The sequence below is a fragment of the Chinchilla lanigera genome, unplaced genomic scaffold (genome assembly GCF_000276665.1).
Source record: "Chinchilla lanigera isolate Chin_1 unplaced genomic scaffold, ChiLan1.0 scaffold00137, whole genome shotgun sequence".
Classification (NCBI taxonomy): Eukaryota; Metazoa; Chordata; class Mammalia; order Rodentia; family Chinchillidae; genus Chinchilla; species Chinchilla lanigera.
Window position 1 is genome coordinate 3,259,558 of NW_004955538.1, and position 18,820 is coordinate 3,278,377.

At 62.9% G+C, this 18,820-nt stretch overlaps 1 protein-coding gene across 2 annotated transcripts in view; it reads left to right on the forward strand.

Annotated features, from left to right (window-relative positions):
- Positions 1–2,342: 2,342 nt before the first annotated feature.
- Cep170b (centrosomal protein 170B) overlaps positions 2,343–18,820 on the forward strand; it is a gene marked incomplete at its 5' end in the record, with an annotated part of 21,375 nt that continues 4,897 nt past the window's right edge. The window contains 12 exon segments of one of the 2 annotated variants that reach the window (XM_013507900.1): positions 2,343–2,474; positions 8,266–8,355; positions 9,229–9,307; positions 9,667–9,725; positions 11,035–11,173; positions 12,706–12,810; positions 12,956–13,447; positions 13,695–14,407; positions 14,689–14,850; positions 15,076–15,166; positions 15,331–17,046; positions 18,215–18,458. In XM_013507900.1, coding sequence (XP_013363354.1) covers positions 2,370–2,474; positions 8,266–8,355; positions 9,229–9,307; positions 9,667–9,725; positions 11,035–11,173; positions 12,706–12,810; positions 12,956–13,447; positions 13,695–14,407; positions 14,689–14,850; positions 15,076–15,166; positions 15,331–17,046; positions 18,215–18,458 — 3,995 coding nt within the window. 2 annotated transcript variants of the gene reach the window in all.

Here is an 18,820-nt window from a genome sequence, read left to right on the forward strand (position 1 = left end):
GGAGGGGCCGGCAGCGCGTCTACGCGGCCTGGCGGGGAGCGCGTCTACGCGGCCTGCGGAGGGGCAGGCCCGGCGCCCGTCCCCGACCCGGGTGATTCAGGCGGCGCCTCCCTCCCCATGGCCCGGCCTGCTCCTCCTCCTCCTCCTCTCCTTATTCCCTGCGCCGCCGCGGCCCGGCCTCCTCTTGCCGTCCCTGGCCTCGTTCCGCCGCTCCTGCCCGCCGCCCTGCCCAACCATCCCCACCTCCTGCCTTCTCACCTCCGGGCGGTGGCCCTGCCGCCGCGGAGGGGACCAGTTGGGGTGTTTATTAATCCCCCTCCTAGCAACGGCCGCCCCGCCAGCCCGGCCCACACTGGCGCAGGTTGTGGAGAGCGTGGTCGGTGCCCTGGGCCTGGTCCGGTGGCCTGGCCGGGCTCAGCCCCAGGGCCTCCCTCCGCCTTGGACGAGGCTGCGGCCTCCTCTGGGCGCGTCCCCTGCCCGCTGGCCGGGTGACTGCAGATTGGAGAGGGAGGCCTGGCCAGGGGCTCCGCGGAGCTTGCCGCTCCCCAGCATGGTTAGGGGTACCCGGGAGGTAGGGCCGTGGTGGCGCTGGGGTCTCTGGGACGTGGGGGCTGCTGGGGCATCGATGCCACCCCTCTAGACACCACCGCCCCCCTCTCCAAGGCTGGCACTGGTAGAAGAACGGGGCCGCGGTGAGGGCTCCTTCGATGGGCCTCCTCCTGGTGCGGGTTTCCCTATATCTCCACAGTGTGTCAGGTGTGCCGGGTGTGTAGGGGATACTCAGTCACGTGGTATCGTAGAGGGGCGGAGCCTGGCATTGATCTGCCCTCTGCCCACTGCAGGGGAGCTGAGGACTGAGGGTGGACATTACAGGACAAGGCCTGCCCCAAGGGCAGAGTGGCTGGGGTGACCCCGTGTGTAGAACCCTGTGTGGCTGTCCCCCCAGCGATGTCCCTCCTACCCAGCTCTGTCCAGGACCTAGAGTCCTTCCTGACCCTCTGACCCAGGTATCCGAGTCCAGGCCATCAGGAGTTGTGACCCTGCCCTCCCTCCTGGTCTGCTCACCTGGCCTGGCCACTTTCCCCTCTCCCCTGCTCACTCCAGTTGTCTTCTATGCTTCCAGTGAGACCCTCTGCAGGGACCTGGGAGCCCCAGGCCAGCTCATGGACATGGGACCCATGTGCCAGCTCAGCCCCTGCCCAAACCCCCGCTCAGGCTAGAATCGTCAGGTTTCTGAACAGGCCCTACACTCTCCCTTTGTGCTGGCTCCACAGTGATGGCGGTCCTGGCTCCAACAGCCTTCCTTTTGCCCAGGACCCTTGGGGGCACGTGAGACTTGGTCCCTCGGCTGTGCTGCTTCGCACAGGCTGGTTTCTCCTGGTGAAGTGCCATGCCTGCCTGCTGGGCTGAGACCCGCCACCCTCCTCAGCACAGCCCCCCGACAGCCTGCCTCCCTCATGGGGCAGAGGGACCCCCATGGTGCAGGGCCTCTCTGTCCGGGTCATAGCCACCTCAGCTCAGACCACTCCAGCACACAGTGTTACAGTGTGTGTCTGCCTGTGTGAGTGCTCTGGTGTGTGACACGCCTGTGTGTGCACACAGCGCACAGAGGGCCTCAGGCCGCCAGGGCCTGGTCTCAGTGTAACTTTGGTCCTCGCTGTCACTCAGGCCTACTGTAGCCCTTTTGCTGCTGTGGAGCTCCCTGCCTGTCCTATCACACTAGCTATCAGACCCCTTCTTTGCTGGTGCCCCCCTTTCGAAGACCTCATGGGCTGCCCAATGCTTGAAGCGCCAACACTCCCACTCGTGGCCAGTGGTGGGCACAGCAATGGCTCAGAGCCGCCTCTCCACCTCTGCCCCTGCAGTCCTTCACTCCAGGACCCGTGTCTGGGCTTGGTCCAGGTGTCTGCTGGGGGAAGTAGGCCTTCTGGGTCAGGGTTTGTGTCCCAGTGGAGCCACTCCTGGTGGACCATGTGGACACATGGGTCTGCACACAGGCAGTGTGGCCAGTGTCCCATGAACCTTGAGCCTGGCACCTAAAGAGAGAAGGGACTAAGTGTGTGGGACCTAGAAGACAGCCGTGGGGTAGAGGGTCCACAGAGGCGAATGGTGGGGAGGGCGGGTCATGCAGGACAGACCTGGCACTGGGACCTGCGCTTTGCTCAGGGAAGGATGGGCATCCTGGTATACAGACATAGGTACCCTGCAGCCCCAGAGCATAGGAGCCAGCGTTTCCAGAAGAGGCTGGTCAGAGCCTCTGAGGGCAGACCTGTGCTGGGCCTTGAGTGGTTCAGGGGTGGTCCAGCCTGGGGAGCCCCACTCTGATGACTGCCTCCCTCCAGGGCCAGACGGGCCTCACCAGCGCCAACATGAGTGTCACCTCCTGGTTCCTGGTGAGCAGCAGCGGTACCCGCCACCGGCTCCCGCGTGAGCTCATCTTTGTGGGGCGCGATGAGTGTGAGCTCATGCTGCAGGTGAGTGGCTCCTGGGGCTGGGAAATGGGTGGGGCTCAGAGCTAGGAAGGTGCCCCCACCTGCTGTAGACCCCAGGCCCGGGCATCTCTACCTGGGCCCTGGGCCTATGAATGGGCCCAGGGTCTCTGTGACATGTGTAGAGGTGTGCCTGTGCTCTGGACAAGCCTGGGCTCAGTCAGACCTTGGCCTCCCTATGCAGCCCCAGCTGTCCATGAAGACCCTGGGGTCCAGGAGGCTCACACAAGGCAGCCCTGCTTAGGCTGGGGTGGCCATGGCGAACTCATCCCAGCAGCAAGTGTGAGGCCACCTCTGCTCAGGGCACCTCTGTTGTGTTGATATTCTGTCTGCCTCAGTGTGATCCTAGTGTTTGTGTCCCCTTAAAGTCATGTAAGTACTTGAACTTAGTCCCCCGGGGGTAGTGTGAGAGGTGAGACCCTTGGGGGTGATTAGGGGATGAGAGTCCTCATACATGGGATTGGGACCTTAGGAACAAGGCTTGAGGGAGCTTGTCCATCCCAGCTAAAGGCTCCATCTGAAGCAGAGACAGGGTCTCTGCCTCGGGCACCTTGGTGTTGCCTTCCAGCCTGGTACTGTGAGTAGCACTTGGCTTGCACATTTTCTAGTCAAAGAGGTTTGATCATAGCAGCTGATGGGCCAGGCCCCACCACCCTTGCTTTTCCCCTGAAGTCTCTCAATGTGCCTGGACCCAGACTCAGCTGCTCTGCCCACTCGGGGTGCTCAGACTCTGGCTTCTCTGCCTTTATCCTCTTCTCTGTACCCCTGGAAAGCACAGAGACAAGTCAGTGGCCTGTGCAGAAGTCGCAGGTATGTTCTGTGAAAGGTTTTTCTGGCCCTGTGGTTCCCATGGCTGCTTGTGGCCTTGCCCGTCTAGTATGAGGATGCCACAGATAATGTGCCAGAGCAGCGAGGTATGCACAGTCATGCTTACTTAGGGCTGTTGAGTGTGCTTTCCTGTGACTTTTACAGGACATGGAGTAGTCTCTTGACTTTTAATTATTTAAGAGCATAAAGACGGTATGCACAGGCTGTGCCCCCAGCCTTGTAGAGAGGCTGTGGCTAGATCTGCCTGATTGCTCCTAGGGTGTGGCCTGATGTGCATGGTGCTGGTGATGGGCACACTGGGCTCCTAGGGTCACCAGGAAGGCCTCCTCGAGGAGGTAGCACTTTTAGGGCCTGTCATGGTTCCTTTTCTCATTGCTGAGGTAAATACCCAACAATCACAAATTAAAGTTGACTGGAAAATGTGCAAGCACAATCACCTGTGCTTCTGCCCAAGTTTAACTCACAGTTTGTAGAGGTTTCAGTCCACAGTTGGCTGAGTCTAAGGCAGGGCAGCATGGCAGAGGGGATCACAGAGGAGAAACAGTCCTTGGCAGGGCACGCAGGAAGCAATGAGCAGCAGCAGCAGCAGCAACAGCAACAAGCTGGCCTTTCTGTCCCTTTACATTCCAACCAGGCTGCAAGCCTGTTGATTGGTGCCACTCATGCCCTGCGTGGGGCTTCCATTGTCCACAACCTCAATCCCAGTGTCACACCCTTAATCCACATTCACACGTCCAATCCATAGGTGGAAACTCCCCACCTATGATCACATGAGACCTGGGGGACATCTAGATACAAGGAGCTGAGGTGAGCCTGGAGTGCTGGAGCTCCTCCCGCCCTGCACCTGGCTCTGTGCCCCACTGCTGCTTTTCCTGGGCACTGGGGGAGAGGTGATCTGGGGGTCCCAGTGCCCACATGGGTCTGGGGCACAGTCCTAGTCTCTGGGCCAGTTGGTCATGCATCCCTGAGCAGGGCAGGCGCAGTGGAAGTTTCTAGGCCTCTGTGCCAGGCATCTCCTTCCCTGGGTGCACCTGTGCTTCTGCCCAAGGTGGTGGCATGGCTGCGTAAAAGGTGTCTCCATCTTACACAGGGAAACTGAGGCTGGGGAGCTCATGCATGGATAGAGCACAGGAAGGCACAGGAAGGCTGTACACACCCACCACCACCACTGTCACCAGTCTACCTCCCACCCCACGCCCTCAGCCCCAGCCTTCTTCACCCATCTCCCCATTGGGTCCCTCTGTGGGGAAGTCCTCACTGCCACATCACACGTGGCCCAGGTCCCTGCCCCTGCCCCTCCTCACCCCTGGCTGGTGCCAGCCTCCCTTGGTGCCACTCTCTGAGCCCTCAAGACGTTTGCATGTGTTGCCCCCTTCCTGGGACCTCTACTCCAGGTCCCTCCAGCCTCGGCTTCTGTTCTGTGTCCAGATGAAGTACTGTCCTGTGCCCATCCTGCCTCAGCTTTGATCTTGGCTGCACAGCTGCTCTGGGCCTCTCAAAGGTGGCTGAGCCTCGGGGTCACCCTCTGTCCCCCCCACTGTGTCCCTGCCCAGGCCCCACCACCACCCCATCCTGGCCTCACCCCACACCTTGGCTCCCTGAGTGGTGCTTCCCACCCCCAGCCTCACAGAGGGTGGCCCGGCCTGTCCCCGTGTCCTGGCCCTCAGCTGTCTAGGTCTAAGTCTGCCTTCCCACCCTGGACTCCTCCCCACCACACCCCAGGCACTCGCTCTGCTCACCCGAGGTGCCTGGCCTACCTTGGGCCTCCTTCTGGGCACCTGTCTGTTGTCATCCACACCTGTCTACTCACCCTGCTCCTGCTCTGTGCCAGCAGGCACTCCTGCGGCCTCCAACCCCTGCCTTCTCCTGCATGGGGTAGATGCAAAGAAGGCAGCACTGTGAGTGGGCCTGGGGCTCAGGGGCACCAGACAGCTCTGTGAGAGGGGAACAGGGCCTGGCAGGAAGGGACAGCTATGGGAGGAGGTAGCCCTGTGGCTGGGAGGCGGGGGCAGCCGTGTCCACGCCCCCTTCCCACCCACCTCACACAGCAAGCCTCTAATTTGCTTGTGGTAGCATCCAATCCCAGGGCAGGCCTGGCATGAGCTGGAGCCTGTGAGGACGTGCTGTATGATGCGGGCATGTGCACACATGTGTGTGTGGGTCTGTGTACTATGGGTGTGTGTCTGCATCGACCTGTGTGTAAACACCTGGGCCTGCTCCCCCAGCTGTCCCTCTACTGTGGCCAGGACCTTGTCCCCAAACACGTCCTTGCTGGGTCCCTACTGGATCACAGGAGTGCTGGGACTCAGCCGCTTCCGCCGAAGCCTGTGTCCCACCCACTGTGGCCTGTGGCTGTACATGGGCACATGTGACAGCCGGGATCCTGACACAGGAGCCACAGCCCAGAGTGGCTGTAGGGCCCTGCGCACACGGCAGCCCAGCAGTCTGGCAGCCTGCTGCAGTGCCTGTGGCCTCCCTTATGGCAGCACTGGGGATGAGCTGGCAGGAGGCTGTGCGGGGGGCCCTGGCTAGTGGCCCTGGCAGGCTCAGCACAGCAGGACAGGGCTCTCCTCCACAGAGGGCGTCAGACTCAGCATGAAGCACATCTTTTTTCTTTCTGAAGTGGGTCCAAATCTGCTTCCCTCTGTCCACGTGTTTGGAGCGTCTGCCCCGCTCACACTGCTGGGATGCTCCTTTCTGCAAGCCCTCGTGAGCCCTGGGCCAGGGACCCCCTTCTGGGTGGGCTGGCATCCAGCGTTGAGCATGTGGGCTTGGCCAGGTGGGGCTGTGCTTCTGCCCTGAGGTGTCTGGGCGGGGAGGGAGGTGCTGGAAGGGTGCCTGAGATGCCAGCACTCTTAGCTGTCATTGGTTAGTGCTTGATGGCTTCCAGAGTTGGCTGGTTCTGCTGCTGCCCCCGGTCCCAGGTCTATGACCCAGCAGGGTCCTGATAGGAGTGTGTCTGGGGCAAGGCCCTCGCTGCCGTGGACGGCGGGCCCTGGGATGAGCAGGCATCGCAGCCCAGGTGTACGTGGGCTAGTGGGGACTCTTTGGTCGGGGACTCCGAAGCAGAAGCCGTGTGGAGCACCTGCTGGTAGAGGGAAAATGGGCACAGAAAGGGTGGTAGTCCTGGCAAAGGGCATCATATGGGCTGAGACCCAGGACAGGAGTAGGTGTGCTGCTTCTAGAGCCCCGGGGTGGTGTGGACAGATCCCAGTGTGGCCTAGGCTGGAGAGGGGTGTCTGGAGAGACCCCCGGCACTTTCAGACCATTCCTCCTGGACCGGGAGACCCCAGGAAATATCAGCAGGAGTCTGATGGCAGCAGAACGATGGGGGTGTGTCCAGACTGGAAAGGTCACTTGGAAGCCTCGTGAGGGCTCATTCCTCAGCAAGGGTGATGCCTAAGCCACCCATCCCTGTCCACCTCAGGCCAGCAGCTCCTGGGACCACCTGGGAACCTTTGGGTGGGAGCAGGAGGCTCTGGTGACCCCATTGCACATCACCCCAGGCTCTCAGTCCCCAGAGAGGTTTGATGACCAGGTCCAGCCCTCAGGCTGGCTTTCTCTGAGGCAGCAGGGCTAAGGTAGGGTGCCAGCCTGTGTGCCGTCCCCAGCCTCATCCAGGATCCCGAGTCAGGTCTGCAGTGACCTGGGGCAGGGGCACCTCCCAACCCCCAGACTCACTGGAAGGCTGCTGATATCCCTCTGCATTTGGTCCTGGGGGAAGCCCAGCTTCTTTGCTGTCTCTAGGGCTCCCCTGGTGCCCCAGTGGGACTGGAGGGGAGCCTTAGCCAAGTGTGCCCAAACCCAACCCCTGTGTGTGCCCTAGATGCCAGGGGAGTGGGGGAGTCGGAGCCACAAGAAGAGCTGTGCAGGGCTGGGAGCCATTGGGGAGGACCAGCTGCAGGCGACTCAGGTCTGTGCCACCCTTCATGGGTTGGGTAGTCCTGAGCCAGGGGGGCGTGAGCAGTCATCAGCCCCACCGGAGGCCCACCTGGTGTCCTGTGGGGGCACTGCCTGTTGGTCCTTGGGCTAAGTGCTTGACAGCTTTCTGAGTTGGCTGGCTCCACTGGCCCCTCCTGGCCTGGGCCCCAGGCCTGTGGCTCCCAGGTGGAGGGTTAGGGACAGGTGCCAGGTGATAGGTGGCATGGAGTGGAGGCGGGCAGTGGAGCTCTGTGCTGAGACCACAGGCCTAGTGGACTGGGTGACATGGGCCTCTGCTGCAGCCCCTGAGCAAGAGAATGTGACCCTGTCCCTGCCTCCATCTGGGTGAGAAGTAGGGTGCTGCAGCTAGACAGCTGAGGCAGCTGTGTGAAGGAGCTGGGGTGACTGTCCTAGGGAGGGTCCTGGATAAGCTGATGGCCAGGGAAGGTGAGCCCCACTCAGGGTGGAGGACCTGTGTGCGTGCTGAAGTTGTGTGTGCGCGTGCGCACGCGTGTGTGTGCAGGCATGGGCAGGTAAGGTCAGGTGCTCGGACCTTACCAGGGCATGGGGCTGCAGGAGCCATCAGGAGCAGGAGCCACCAGGAGCCCCAGCATGTTTACTCGCCCTTGACCCTGAGGCTGTGTGCCCCACCCCCTGATCTCCCCTGCTGGAGCCCGAGCAGGCCACCCCCGCCTGTCCTTGGGAAGGACCAGCTGTCTCGATAAACAGTGGATTCCCAACCTCCCACTGTCCACCCAGACGGGACACTGGAACAGGACGAGGATAGGGAGAGAGGTCACCACAGACACAGGGGAAGTGGCCTTGGTGTCTTGCCTGGTCTCTGTGGCCTGTGTCATGGCTGGGCGGCTTTATCAGGCACATACTCTGTGTGTAGGAGGGGTGGGGGTCAGTGGCCCGGGGCCAGTGTTGGGTGGTGTGATGGGCTGTGGGCAGCACAGGTGCCTCTGTCTCCTGGACTTGCCTCCCCAGGATGAGGCACCTGAGTACCCCCTGTGTGTCTCTGTAGTCCCGCAGCGTGGACAAGCAGCATGCTGTCATCAACTATGACCAGGACCGTGACGAGCACTGGGTGAAGGATCTGGGCAGTCTCAATGGGGTGAGTGTTATCGTTCTGCCCTGGCCCTGCCCCTGGGCCCCTGACCCACTCCAGGCCTACTCTGCAGGGGCTGGGTTTTGAGGGTAGAGGTAGCCCCCTGGAAAGGGCCCCACTGGCCAAGACTTGCTCTCCCAGGGTGCAGCTGGCCCCTGGAGTGGGGACTCAGGCTGGGCAGACAGAAGCTGGGAAATGGCCTCCCTGAGGTGCAAGGAGCTGTACCCAGTGCCCTGATTGGGTATAGGGGGCTGTGTGGCCTGTTTTGTGAGTCATGGCTGTAGGGGCTGGGAGGGATCCAGTGTGGGGTGAGGGGTGGAGGACTGCTGCAGCACACATGTCTGTCTGTCCTGGAGGAGCCTGTCTGTGCATCTCTCTGGGGGGTGCACAAGCGTGCCGGGACGCTGCTCAATGAGAAAGCAAACCGTCAGGTTTTGTTGGTTCACTGCCCATGCAGTCCTGAGCCAGGGGTCCCTCTGGAGACTCAGGGACCCCGCCTCTGCTGCATGAGCCTCCAGTAAGTCCTGGGCACCGCTTTCAGTGCCCCTCGAGGTGCTCCCACCCAGGTGGCCTCAGGCCCCCCTCCCTCACCCACCATCAGCTGCAGCAGCCCTACTTGCCCAGGCTGCCTGGCAGGCAGGCCTCCCCTCTGCTGCCCACGGTGCCTTCAGTGGGTCCCTAGGTTGCTGGCCCTGGGCTACTGCCTGGACCGTGCAGGGCCAGCACCTGAGACATCTGCAGTGGCCACATGGAGCCGTGGCCTACCTGTGGGACTGCCAGCTCTGCTGTGGACACAGGTTGCAGGGAGGGTCTGCAGAGTTCGGGTGGTGTCCCGCGCTGTCCTGCCTCTCAGCTGTGTGGTCACCTGTTCCTCCACAGACTTTTGTAAACGATGTGCGAATCCCAGACCAGAAGTACATCACACTAAAGCTCAACGATGTCATCCGCTTTGGCTATGATATCCTTTCCCCCGGCGCTCAGGGCCAGTTGCCCTGTAATCCTGGAAGAGGGTGGGGGTCTCGGAGGTAAGGGTGGGGCCCCTCAGGTTCAGGTTAGCACACACAGTGTAAGCCTATGGCTGGCCTCCGCCAGGGGCTGCAGCACCCTTGCTGCCACCTACCTGCTGAGCCCCAGGTCACAGGAACCTGAGGAAACTCAGGACCCCATAATGGCTTGACCTTGAGGCTGCTGGGTGGAATACCAGTCGATGACCAGTGCGGGACCCCCACCACCTGCACAGGACTTGCACGGCTGCCTGTAGACGCTGGGTACAGATCCTCAGCTCTGTCTGTTCTCTGTTCTCCTGAACGGTACCACATTCCAACATGTATGTGCTGGAGCGGGTGCAGCACCGTGTGCCTGAGGAGGCACTCAAGGTGGGTGCTGGGGAAAGGATGTGCATCTTGGGGAGTGCTGGGGGAGAATGGGGCAGGCCCAAAAGTAGCCTTCATGCCCCCACCGCAGAGCCCACCTGCTCTAGGTCCTACCCAGGAATCTCCATCTGCACCTGGAAGCTCTGCTCCCTCAGCAGATACCCCCAGCTCCTGAAGCACCCTGTCCTGGCTGCCGGTGCTGGTACATGTCCTGCCCTGCCAGCTGGCCCAGTGTGGGGAAGGAGTCATTGCCCTCCGGGCTCCTGCTGGGACAGATGATGGGGGCAGTGGGATGTAGGCCAAATGCCTGGCCTGCTGGAGATGAGGGGCTTCCGGGCCTGGCCCTGTGCCCAGGGTACGGGGTCTGTGGTACATCAGGCAAGCTGGTATCAGGGACGCCTGCAGGAGGCAGAAACCCCAGTGGGGACAGACACAGTATGCCACTGAGCCGGGCGTGGTGGAGCACATCTGTACTCCCAGAACTCGGGAGGCTGAGGCAGGAGGATCGTTGAGAGTTCGAGACCAGCCTGGGCTGCAGAGTAAGCTCAAGGCCAGCTTGAACTGCATAGCAAAACCCTGTTTCAAAAATACAAAAAAAGAGAGTACGCCATTGGGGTGAGGAGGTTGAGGAGTTGGGCCCTAGGACCTCTGGTCTGCTGGCCTCTTGGGTGCAGGGAGCACCCTGAGGTGCGAAAGTGCCTTCCAGCACAGTACCTTCGCATGTGCCAGGGCTCCATGTGGGCAGATGCTCCAGCCAGGCTGCAAGGTCCCAAGGTAGCCATAGTGGGCTGTGGCAGCCTCTCTCTGTGTCTGTGTGGGGCTGCCCAGCGCAGGTGCACGGGACCCTGCTCAGAGCCCTAGAGGCGTGTCTGGCGGGTGTCTGAGACCCACTTTCTAGTGAACATGATCAGCACAAGGCTGCACAGCCAGGAAAACAGGGCTGACGTGAACACACTGTAAACATGCACTCTAGGCTCCCAGATGCACACGCAGGGACAGACACATACGCATGCACACACGTATGCACACACGTAGGCAGGACTCTGCCCCCCACCCTGGGCCCTCCCTGGGACCTGTTCCAGATGGAGCCTGTGGTGCTAGTCCCCAAGCCCCCCAACTTGCTCAGTGGCCCCACCCAGGCAAGCCCAGCACTGCCCTGGGAGCCTTGTGGCCCAAGGAGCCCTGCTTGGATGTGGGGAACTCGGGGCTTCCTGTATTTTCTGGGCTGTGAGGAGACCTGGTGGGCACGAGGAGAGGCGAGGTCCACCTGGCTGGTGGCCCCAAGATGACCCTGTCCTGCTCTCACCCACAGCATGAGAAGTACACTAGCCAGCTGCAGGTGGGGGTGAAGAGCCCAGCACCCAGGAGGAGCGAGGCACCACCCGAACTCACAGCCTACTGTGAGTCTACGCACCCCAGGCCAGAGAAGGGGGACCGGAGACCTGGAACAGGTAGGCTAGGTGTGGGGACGGGAGAGAGAAGTGGAGGTAAATGCACAGGGCCACGTTTAGCCCTGCCGGTCCCCATGTTCCCTGCACCACTGTGCCCCTCCCTGTATCCCCTCTACTCCACCGTTCTCCACGCCACCCAGATGTGCTCCCCCACGACCCCTCACCTCAGCTCCTGCTCCTCCTGGGCCCATGACCCCACATGTGGGCCCACACACACTTCCCAGCCTGCAGTGCTGCTGCAGCTGGTAGCCACCAGCTGACCGGAGGCGGCCGGGGCAGGGGTACCAAGGTGCCCACAGACACAGAGCTGGGTAGGTCGGGAGCCGCCACAGTGAAACCTGGGTGCCTGGGTGCAGTGGAGAACGTGGTGGGCAGCAAGGGGGCTGCTGCCTGGGCCCAAGTGAGCCAGGGGTTCAGGCCGGAAGGGTGGGGTCCTGGGCTCCCCACTCCACCCTTTCCAGGAAAGGCCACTGCTGCCCAGCGCAGCCTCTGCTGTATTCCTGTGGCAGCCTTGTGGGGCTGCTGGCTGCCAAGCTCTGGCTGGGACCCTTGGCCCAGAGTGGCAAAGCTTCCGTCTTCTGGAACTCGACCCAGCCAGGGACTGGGAAGGGCTACCAGAGGTCACGCGAGCTGCAAGAATACTGGGCAGTGTCCCGGCCCTGGCATACGCGGCTGGTGGCGGTGGCTTAGAGTGCCCTAGGGTTATAGCAGGTGCACCAGCAGGGCAGCCCTACCTTGGCCCCAGCAGCTGACGCAGCATGCAACAAGTGGGAGAGGAGCTCGGGCCACAGCTTGGGGGGCACGCCCACGGTGCACCCCCTGCCTCAGCAGCTGGAGTGCAGCACGAGGTCAGGAAATTGACACCTTCAGAGAAGTCGTCCACCTGGGAGCATGGCGTGCCCGGCCACAGGGCTACTTGCTGCCCAGCACGTAGGCAGTTAAGAGCCACCGCTCCTGTGGCTCGGTTGGCTGCATGGCTCTAGCAGGGCTGAAAGAGCTGGAGGAGCTGGGAAGGCTTTGGGCATCAGGCTGGTGCCCTGATGTGAGCCATGGGATACCACTCCTGCCCAAGTCAGAGCTGGAAAACCAGGTTTCGTGGGAAGTATAATCTTCACTTCTGGCCAGTATTCAAACACTAAAGAAATACTCAAAATGTCACGTGGGTCACTCTGACCAGGAGGCCCTCAGCCCCCAGGGCCACCCATTTGTGGGCTGGACCATTTCTAGAGCCCTAGAGAAGGGCTGGGTGGGCAGTGGGCTCTGCCACTCCCGTCCCCGTCAGGTCGGCTCTGGGGTGGGAGGGTCAAGCACAGGGCCCCAGGGCTCACCTGCCCCAGGAAGTGCTTCCAGGGCTGTGCCCTCCAGGACAAGCCTCCCTTTGTGGGCTCTATAGAGACCCGGGTAGGAGTAGGCAGGTGAGAGGCAGAAACAGGCTCAGTGTGGTTGGCTAGCGGCCAGCATCCATGGCATCCATGGCAACTGCAGGTCTGGGCTGGGGAGGGACCCCAGGGCTGAGCTCTGCCTTCCTGCAGATTCAGTGGTATACCGCACACCCCTGTATGGGCAGCCATCCTGGTGGGGAGAGGATGACAGTGGCACACCGCCTGAGGACCGGCGCCAGGAGGAGCCCTACCCAGGTGGGTCTTGGCACCCAGCCAAGCAGTCCCTGAGCCCAGGAGTATGAGGGAGGGAGGCGACTGGGCCTGGAGTACCTGCACCAGGGCAGACAAAGTGGGAGGTGGGCATGGCCATGCTGAGGCCTGGTCTGTACACACCCCCCAGAGCGTGCCAAGGAGTCAGTGCAGCAGGATGGCGAGCTGGACGGCCCGCCAGCTGGCTTTTGCCCCCCTGTTGAACCTCATGGCTACTCCTTCCGGCGGGAGCCCAGCTATTTTGAAATCCCCACAAAGGAGGCCCCGCCACCACCATCATGGCCACCAGAGGTGCCGGAGCATGAGGCGCCCACCAAGGACAAGGAGGAGGTGAGTGGTGGTGGGACAGTGCCTGTGGTGCAGAGCCATGCCTCCTTCACCATCGAGTTTGACGACTGCAGCCCTGGCAAGGTGAAGATCAAGGACCACATCACCAAGTTTGCCCTGCGCCAGCGGCGGCCCCCTGGCAAGGACGCCACACCTGTGGAGATGGTCTCCGCCGAGACCAAGGTGGCCGACTGGCTGGTGCAGAACGACCCGAGCTTGCTGCGCCGGGCTGGCCCAGGTGACGACCGCCACAGCACCAAGAGCGACTTGCCTGTCCACACCCGCACCCTGAGAGGTCAGTACTCCCTGGCACTGCGCCGTCCAGGGCAGGCAGGCAGCCACCAGTGAAGCTCCAGGCACCTGGTGGATTCTGCTTTGCAATTCACTGCCTATGCTGCCTGTGCACAGCAGCTTGGTTCTGTCTAGTGTCTGTCACGAATCTCAGCCACAGGGGCCAGGTCCTGCAGTGCGGGTGCCAGGTCCCCTTACCCTTGTGAGGCCCCAGGCCAATTGCAGTTCCCCGACAAGTTGGGTCCCTCTAGGTCACAAGCATGAAGATGGCACACAGAGTGACTCAGAGGACCCCCTGGCCAAGGTGGCCTCAGCAGCTGGGGCCCCTGTGGAAGCCAGCGGCGAGCAGGTGCGGCTGCAGAGGCAGATCAAGCGGGACCCCCAGGAGCTGCTGCACAACCAGCAGGCCTTTGTCATCCAGTTCTTTGATGAGGACACCCCCCGCAAGAAGCGCTCACAGTCCTTCACGCATGCCCCCCCTGGGGACCCCAAGGCTGACAAGCGTCGGGGCCCAGTGCCCACTGATCGGGAACGCCCAGGTGCCCCTGCACGGGGGGCAGCAGGCAGCAGCTCGGGGTCACAGAGGGCCGGCTCACTGAAACGTGAGAAGACAGAGGAGCGGCTGGCCAGCACCTCACCGGCCGCCCGGGCCCCTGCCCGTCCCTTCGGCAGTGTGGGGCGCCGCTCCCGCCTGGCCCAGGACTTCGTGGCCCAGTGCATGCGGGACAGCTCCCCAGCCTCCAGGCCCAGCTCTGAGAAGGTGCCTCTTGTGCCACCCGCACCCCTGACATCCTGTGGGGCCAACTCTGTGGCCTCCCCGACTGCACCACCACCTGCTGAACCCCAGCTGCTCAAGGCGCACAGACAGGATGAGGATGACAGCCTCAGTGACGCAGGCACTTACACCATTGAGACGGACGCGCAGGACAGGGAAGTGGAGGAAGCCCGCAAGATGATCGACCAGGTGAGCTGAGGTGTGGGGTGGGAGGGAGCTCAGCTGGTGGGCATGTTGGGGCCGGGGGCTGGTCTTCTGCGACTCAGCCGATTCCTGAGTCTGTTCCAGCTAGGCAAGTGGGTGCCGCTGGCGCTGCCATGTAGAGTGGCAGCGCCCACCAGCCCCGCTTCTCACCTTGCTAGGTAGCCTGTTCCCTGCCCCACTGTAGCTGGACAGGTTGTGTGTCCTTCGTGTTGGAGTGGGACTGGGAGCCAGGCACCTCTGACACTTGTGCTGTCTCCTCCCGGTAGGTCTTTGGGGTACTTGAGTCCCCTGAACTCTCCAGGGTGTCCTCAGCCACCTTCCGCCCTGTGATCAGAGGGGACAGCGATGGAGGCGTGGCCCAGAGAATGGCCTTGCTGCAGGAGTTTGCCTCCCGGCCACTGGGTGTGGGCCCCTCAGTGGAGCACCAGGTATGAGCCCCTGTGGCCACTCTGAGAGGGGCAGTAGGAACAAAGCAGTGTCCAGGCTGGGACTCGGGGATGGTGGCCCTGATGGGGCTAGGCTAGATCTTCCCCCAAGGGTTGCCTCACTTGACAAAGCTAGCTGGGCACTGGTGTTAGTGGCCACCTGGTCATCCCTGGCCTCCGTCCTGGCTGGTACTACCCCTGCTGAGGATACTCTGGTCTTCTCTACAGGGCCTTGTGGTTCCAGGCTGCCCTGGAGGTCAGAAGTGGGTGTCCCGCTGGGCCAGCCTTGCCGACAGCTATTCAGACTCCAGCCTGGCAGGTACGTGACCTGGGGTGCTAGAGGGGCTGGGCCAGGCCAGCCTGGCAGCCTCAGGCTACTGACCATAGACACAGCTTGCACATTGCTATGCCTGGTGGAGGGTCAGGGCTGTGTGCATAGGTGGACCTGTGGCCACTCTGACTGGATGTCCTTGCACCTTGCAGAGGACAGCCTGAGACACAGAGCAGGAGACCCTGAGGGGGCCCTGCCTGTGCGTGCCAGACGACTGCTTCCCCAGCTGCCGAGTGACAGAGCTGACAGCCCTGCTGGCCCAGAGGCCACGAGGAGGAATGGGCCCGGGCCACCAGAACCGGGCATCGAGCAGTCCAGCCACCTGGTCAGCCAGGAAGACCTGGACCCCGACAGCCTCAGTGACGCCAGTGGGTCCGACGGGGGCCAGGGCCCTGAGCTGGGCACGGAGCAGCAGGAAGATAGGCGCAGGAGCCCCCAGGAGGGCCTGGCCTGGGCCAAGGGGCGGCGCTCACCAAGGGCCCCTGGGGAGCCTGCCCCCGTCTCTTTCTACATTGGTGACCAGAATGAGACTGCTGGCTCCCGGAAACCCACAGCAGCTCCTGGGGAGGCAGAGGGTCCCGAGCGCGTGGGCCAGGCCAGACCCTCAGCAAGGGACGGCCTCTACCTGAGCAGCAGTGGGCGGATGGTCGTCCAGCTGCACCCTGGGTGTGCCCCTGAGCCCAGCAGCTCCGGCTCCACCCCACCGCGTGAGGCTCCAGGCTTTGTGCGGCAGGAGAGCTTCACCAAGGAGCCAGCAAGCAGCTCCCCAGCACCGGGCAGGCTCCCGCACATCTCCAGCCACCCGCTCCTGCAGGACCTGACCACGGTCCGGGCCACACGTGCGGATCTCCACACGCAGGATACCCAGCTGATCCTGAAGGAGACTGAGACGGCCCTGGCAGCCTTGGAGGCCCGGCTGCTCTCCAAGACCGTGGACAAAGAGGATGAGGGGGGCAGTACCCCCAGGCCGCCAGATGACTCCCTCTCTGGGGACTCAGACGTGGACACTGCCAGCACCGTCAGCCTGCTCAGCGGCAAGAACGGGCCCAGCCCAACGACCCCTCAGCCTCTAGGGCCACAGAAGGAGAGGCTAGTGTCTCCACCAGCGGCCCAGGACCCAGGTGATGCTGCCCTGAGCAGCGCGCGTGAGCGACTCTCAGAGAAACAGCACCGCTCGGCCAGTTCTGCTGACCTGGGCCGTGGAGAGCTGGCGCGGCACCTGGCTGCCCGGCGTGGCCATGGTCCCCGAGGGTCCCAGGACGGGCCTGAGGACCAAGGCGCCAATCTCACCCACCTGCCCAGTGCAGACACCATCACCCCCAACCACGAGACCCCAGAGGCCACTGGTGCAGGTCGGCCAGGGGCTCGCCGGAAACCAGTGGCAGCCCCACCTTCCCTGGCTGCCCGGGAGGAGCAGAGCCGTGGTTCCACCAGTGCCCAGAAGGTGCAGCAGGCACTGACCCGCTCCAACAGCCTGTCCACCCCGCGACCCACACGGGCCTCCCGACTCAGGCGGGCCCGGCTGGGGGACACCTCTGACACCGAGGTCACAGACAGTGACCGGGGAGCCCCAGCCAACCCTGAACCAGTGAGCCGGCCAGCTACTGAGCAGGCTAAGAAGCTGTCCCGCTTGGACATCCTGGCCATGCCCCGAAAGCGGGCTGGCTCCTTCACGGGGCCCAGTGACTCCGAGGCAGCCCCTGCCCGCACGGGCTTCTCAGGCCGCAGTGTTGAGCTGTACTGTGCCAACCGCAAGCCCACCATGGCTGATGCCCGCGCTGCTGCCAGGAAAGCTGCTGCCACTGCCACCACAGGCTCCCGCCAGCCCTTCAGCAGGGCGCGCCCGGGCAGCGCCAGATACTCCTCCAGTGAGTGTGGGGCAGGCAGGAGGGCTAGCAGGCGGGTGGGCAGGGCAACCCCCAAGGCCCGAATGGCTTCTTGCAGGTCAGCCTCAGAGCCCCAAAGGGCTCTGTTCCCAGAGCTGGGTGGACACATTGCAGACTTGCACAATCCCACGTGGGCAGGAGATGCTGAGCCTCCCGGGACAGAGGGCCCCCACCACGTCCCCCACAGGCAAGGGGCCTGGACTTTGGGCTGGCCCTGCCCCTCTGTACTTTAGGGTGGATCCAGCCCTGGGCCACCTGCCCTGGGCTCTGGAACTGTTCTTCCTGGTTCTGCCCTGTGGAAGGCACGGGGAAGCCTGTGCCTGTGTGGTGGGGGCTCTGACACACTCTGAGCCCACACAGCCTCGCCTCCTCCATGAGGTCCAGTGTGCAGGGCTGAGGGAGGAGCTGGCTGCCCCGTGGCCTGCCCCGTGCACCGCCACGGGCCACGCGTGCCCTGCCTGAGTGGATTGGTTGAGGCCCAGGTGCTGTTACCCTGCCCATACCACCCAGCCTGTCCACTGCCAGCACCATCCAAGACCCTCCCCACCTGCTGGGTCCCCTAGGCAGCTGGGATGGGGTGGGGAGGCCTTACGGCTGCGGGCTGAGGACCTCTGCTTGGCCGACCCCCTGTCCCTTCCCCACCCCACCCAGCATGCAGCCCCCTCCTTGTCCACGTCCCCTTTGCTGTTTGAAGCTGTTTGAGGGCTCAGATCAGACCCTGGAAGGAGCTCAGGACCCTGCCTGGGGGGCTGTCCCTGACGGGAGAGGCCTGATGAAGGCCATGAGGGCCCGGCCAGCCTTGCTTACCTGTGCCACCGGCTAGGCCATGGCTGATCCTCCAGGGAGGCTCACTGCATCTTCAGGGTCTGCCCGGGAACCTTCACTGGCACACCAGGTGTGGCCCCCCTCCCACCAGGGATGCTGTGCTGGCCCCGCATGGCCCCTGGGCTGGAGTGACTTTGTGGTCCCCGAGCTCGGTGGTTGCTGGTGCTTCTGCTGAAGGGCTTCTGGGTGTAGGGTGCCAGCCATGGCTTGGCCCGACCCGCAGTATAGGGCCCTCACCCAGAGGGTCCTGGGGTGCTGTGGGGTGCTGTGGGGTGCTGAGTGCTGCTTTGTTCTATTCTTGCTTCTGAAACCAATCCACTCCAAGACACGCGTCGTCGGCAGCAGGGCTCGGATTACACGTCCACCTCCGAGGAGGAGTACGGCTCCCACCACAGCTCCCCCAAACATGCACGCTCCCATACCTCAACAGCCACGCAGACCCCGCGGGCTGGCAGTGCAGGCCGGGCTCGTTCCCGAGCCCCTGGCCCTCGGGACACAGACGACGATGATGAGGAGCCTGACCCCTGCGGATTCATCGTGCAGACGGCTGAGATTGCAGAGATTGCCAGGTGAGTGGCGCCATTCTGGTCAACCACAGGGGGCTCCCCTCAGCTGAGAACAACCTGAGGATAGGGACTGGCCAGAGGGTCTACTTGCAGCTCTGAGTAGGCTGGCTGGCTGGATGAATGGATGGAAGAGCAGGTCCCTGGGTAGATGGGTGGGTGGGTGAATGGATGGGGCACTAGGTAGGTGGTTAGTTGGTAGGTGGACAGCTGAATGGGTGGGTGGGTGGATGGATGGGTCATTTGGTAGATGGCTTGGTAGGTGGATGTCTGAGTAGATGCATGAGTGGATGGGTGGGAGGCTGGCTGACTGGATGGATGGATGGGTGGGTCTGAGTAGATGCATGAGTGGATGGGTGGGTGGGTGG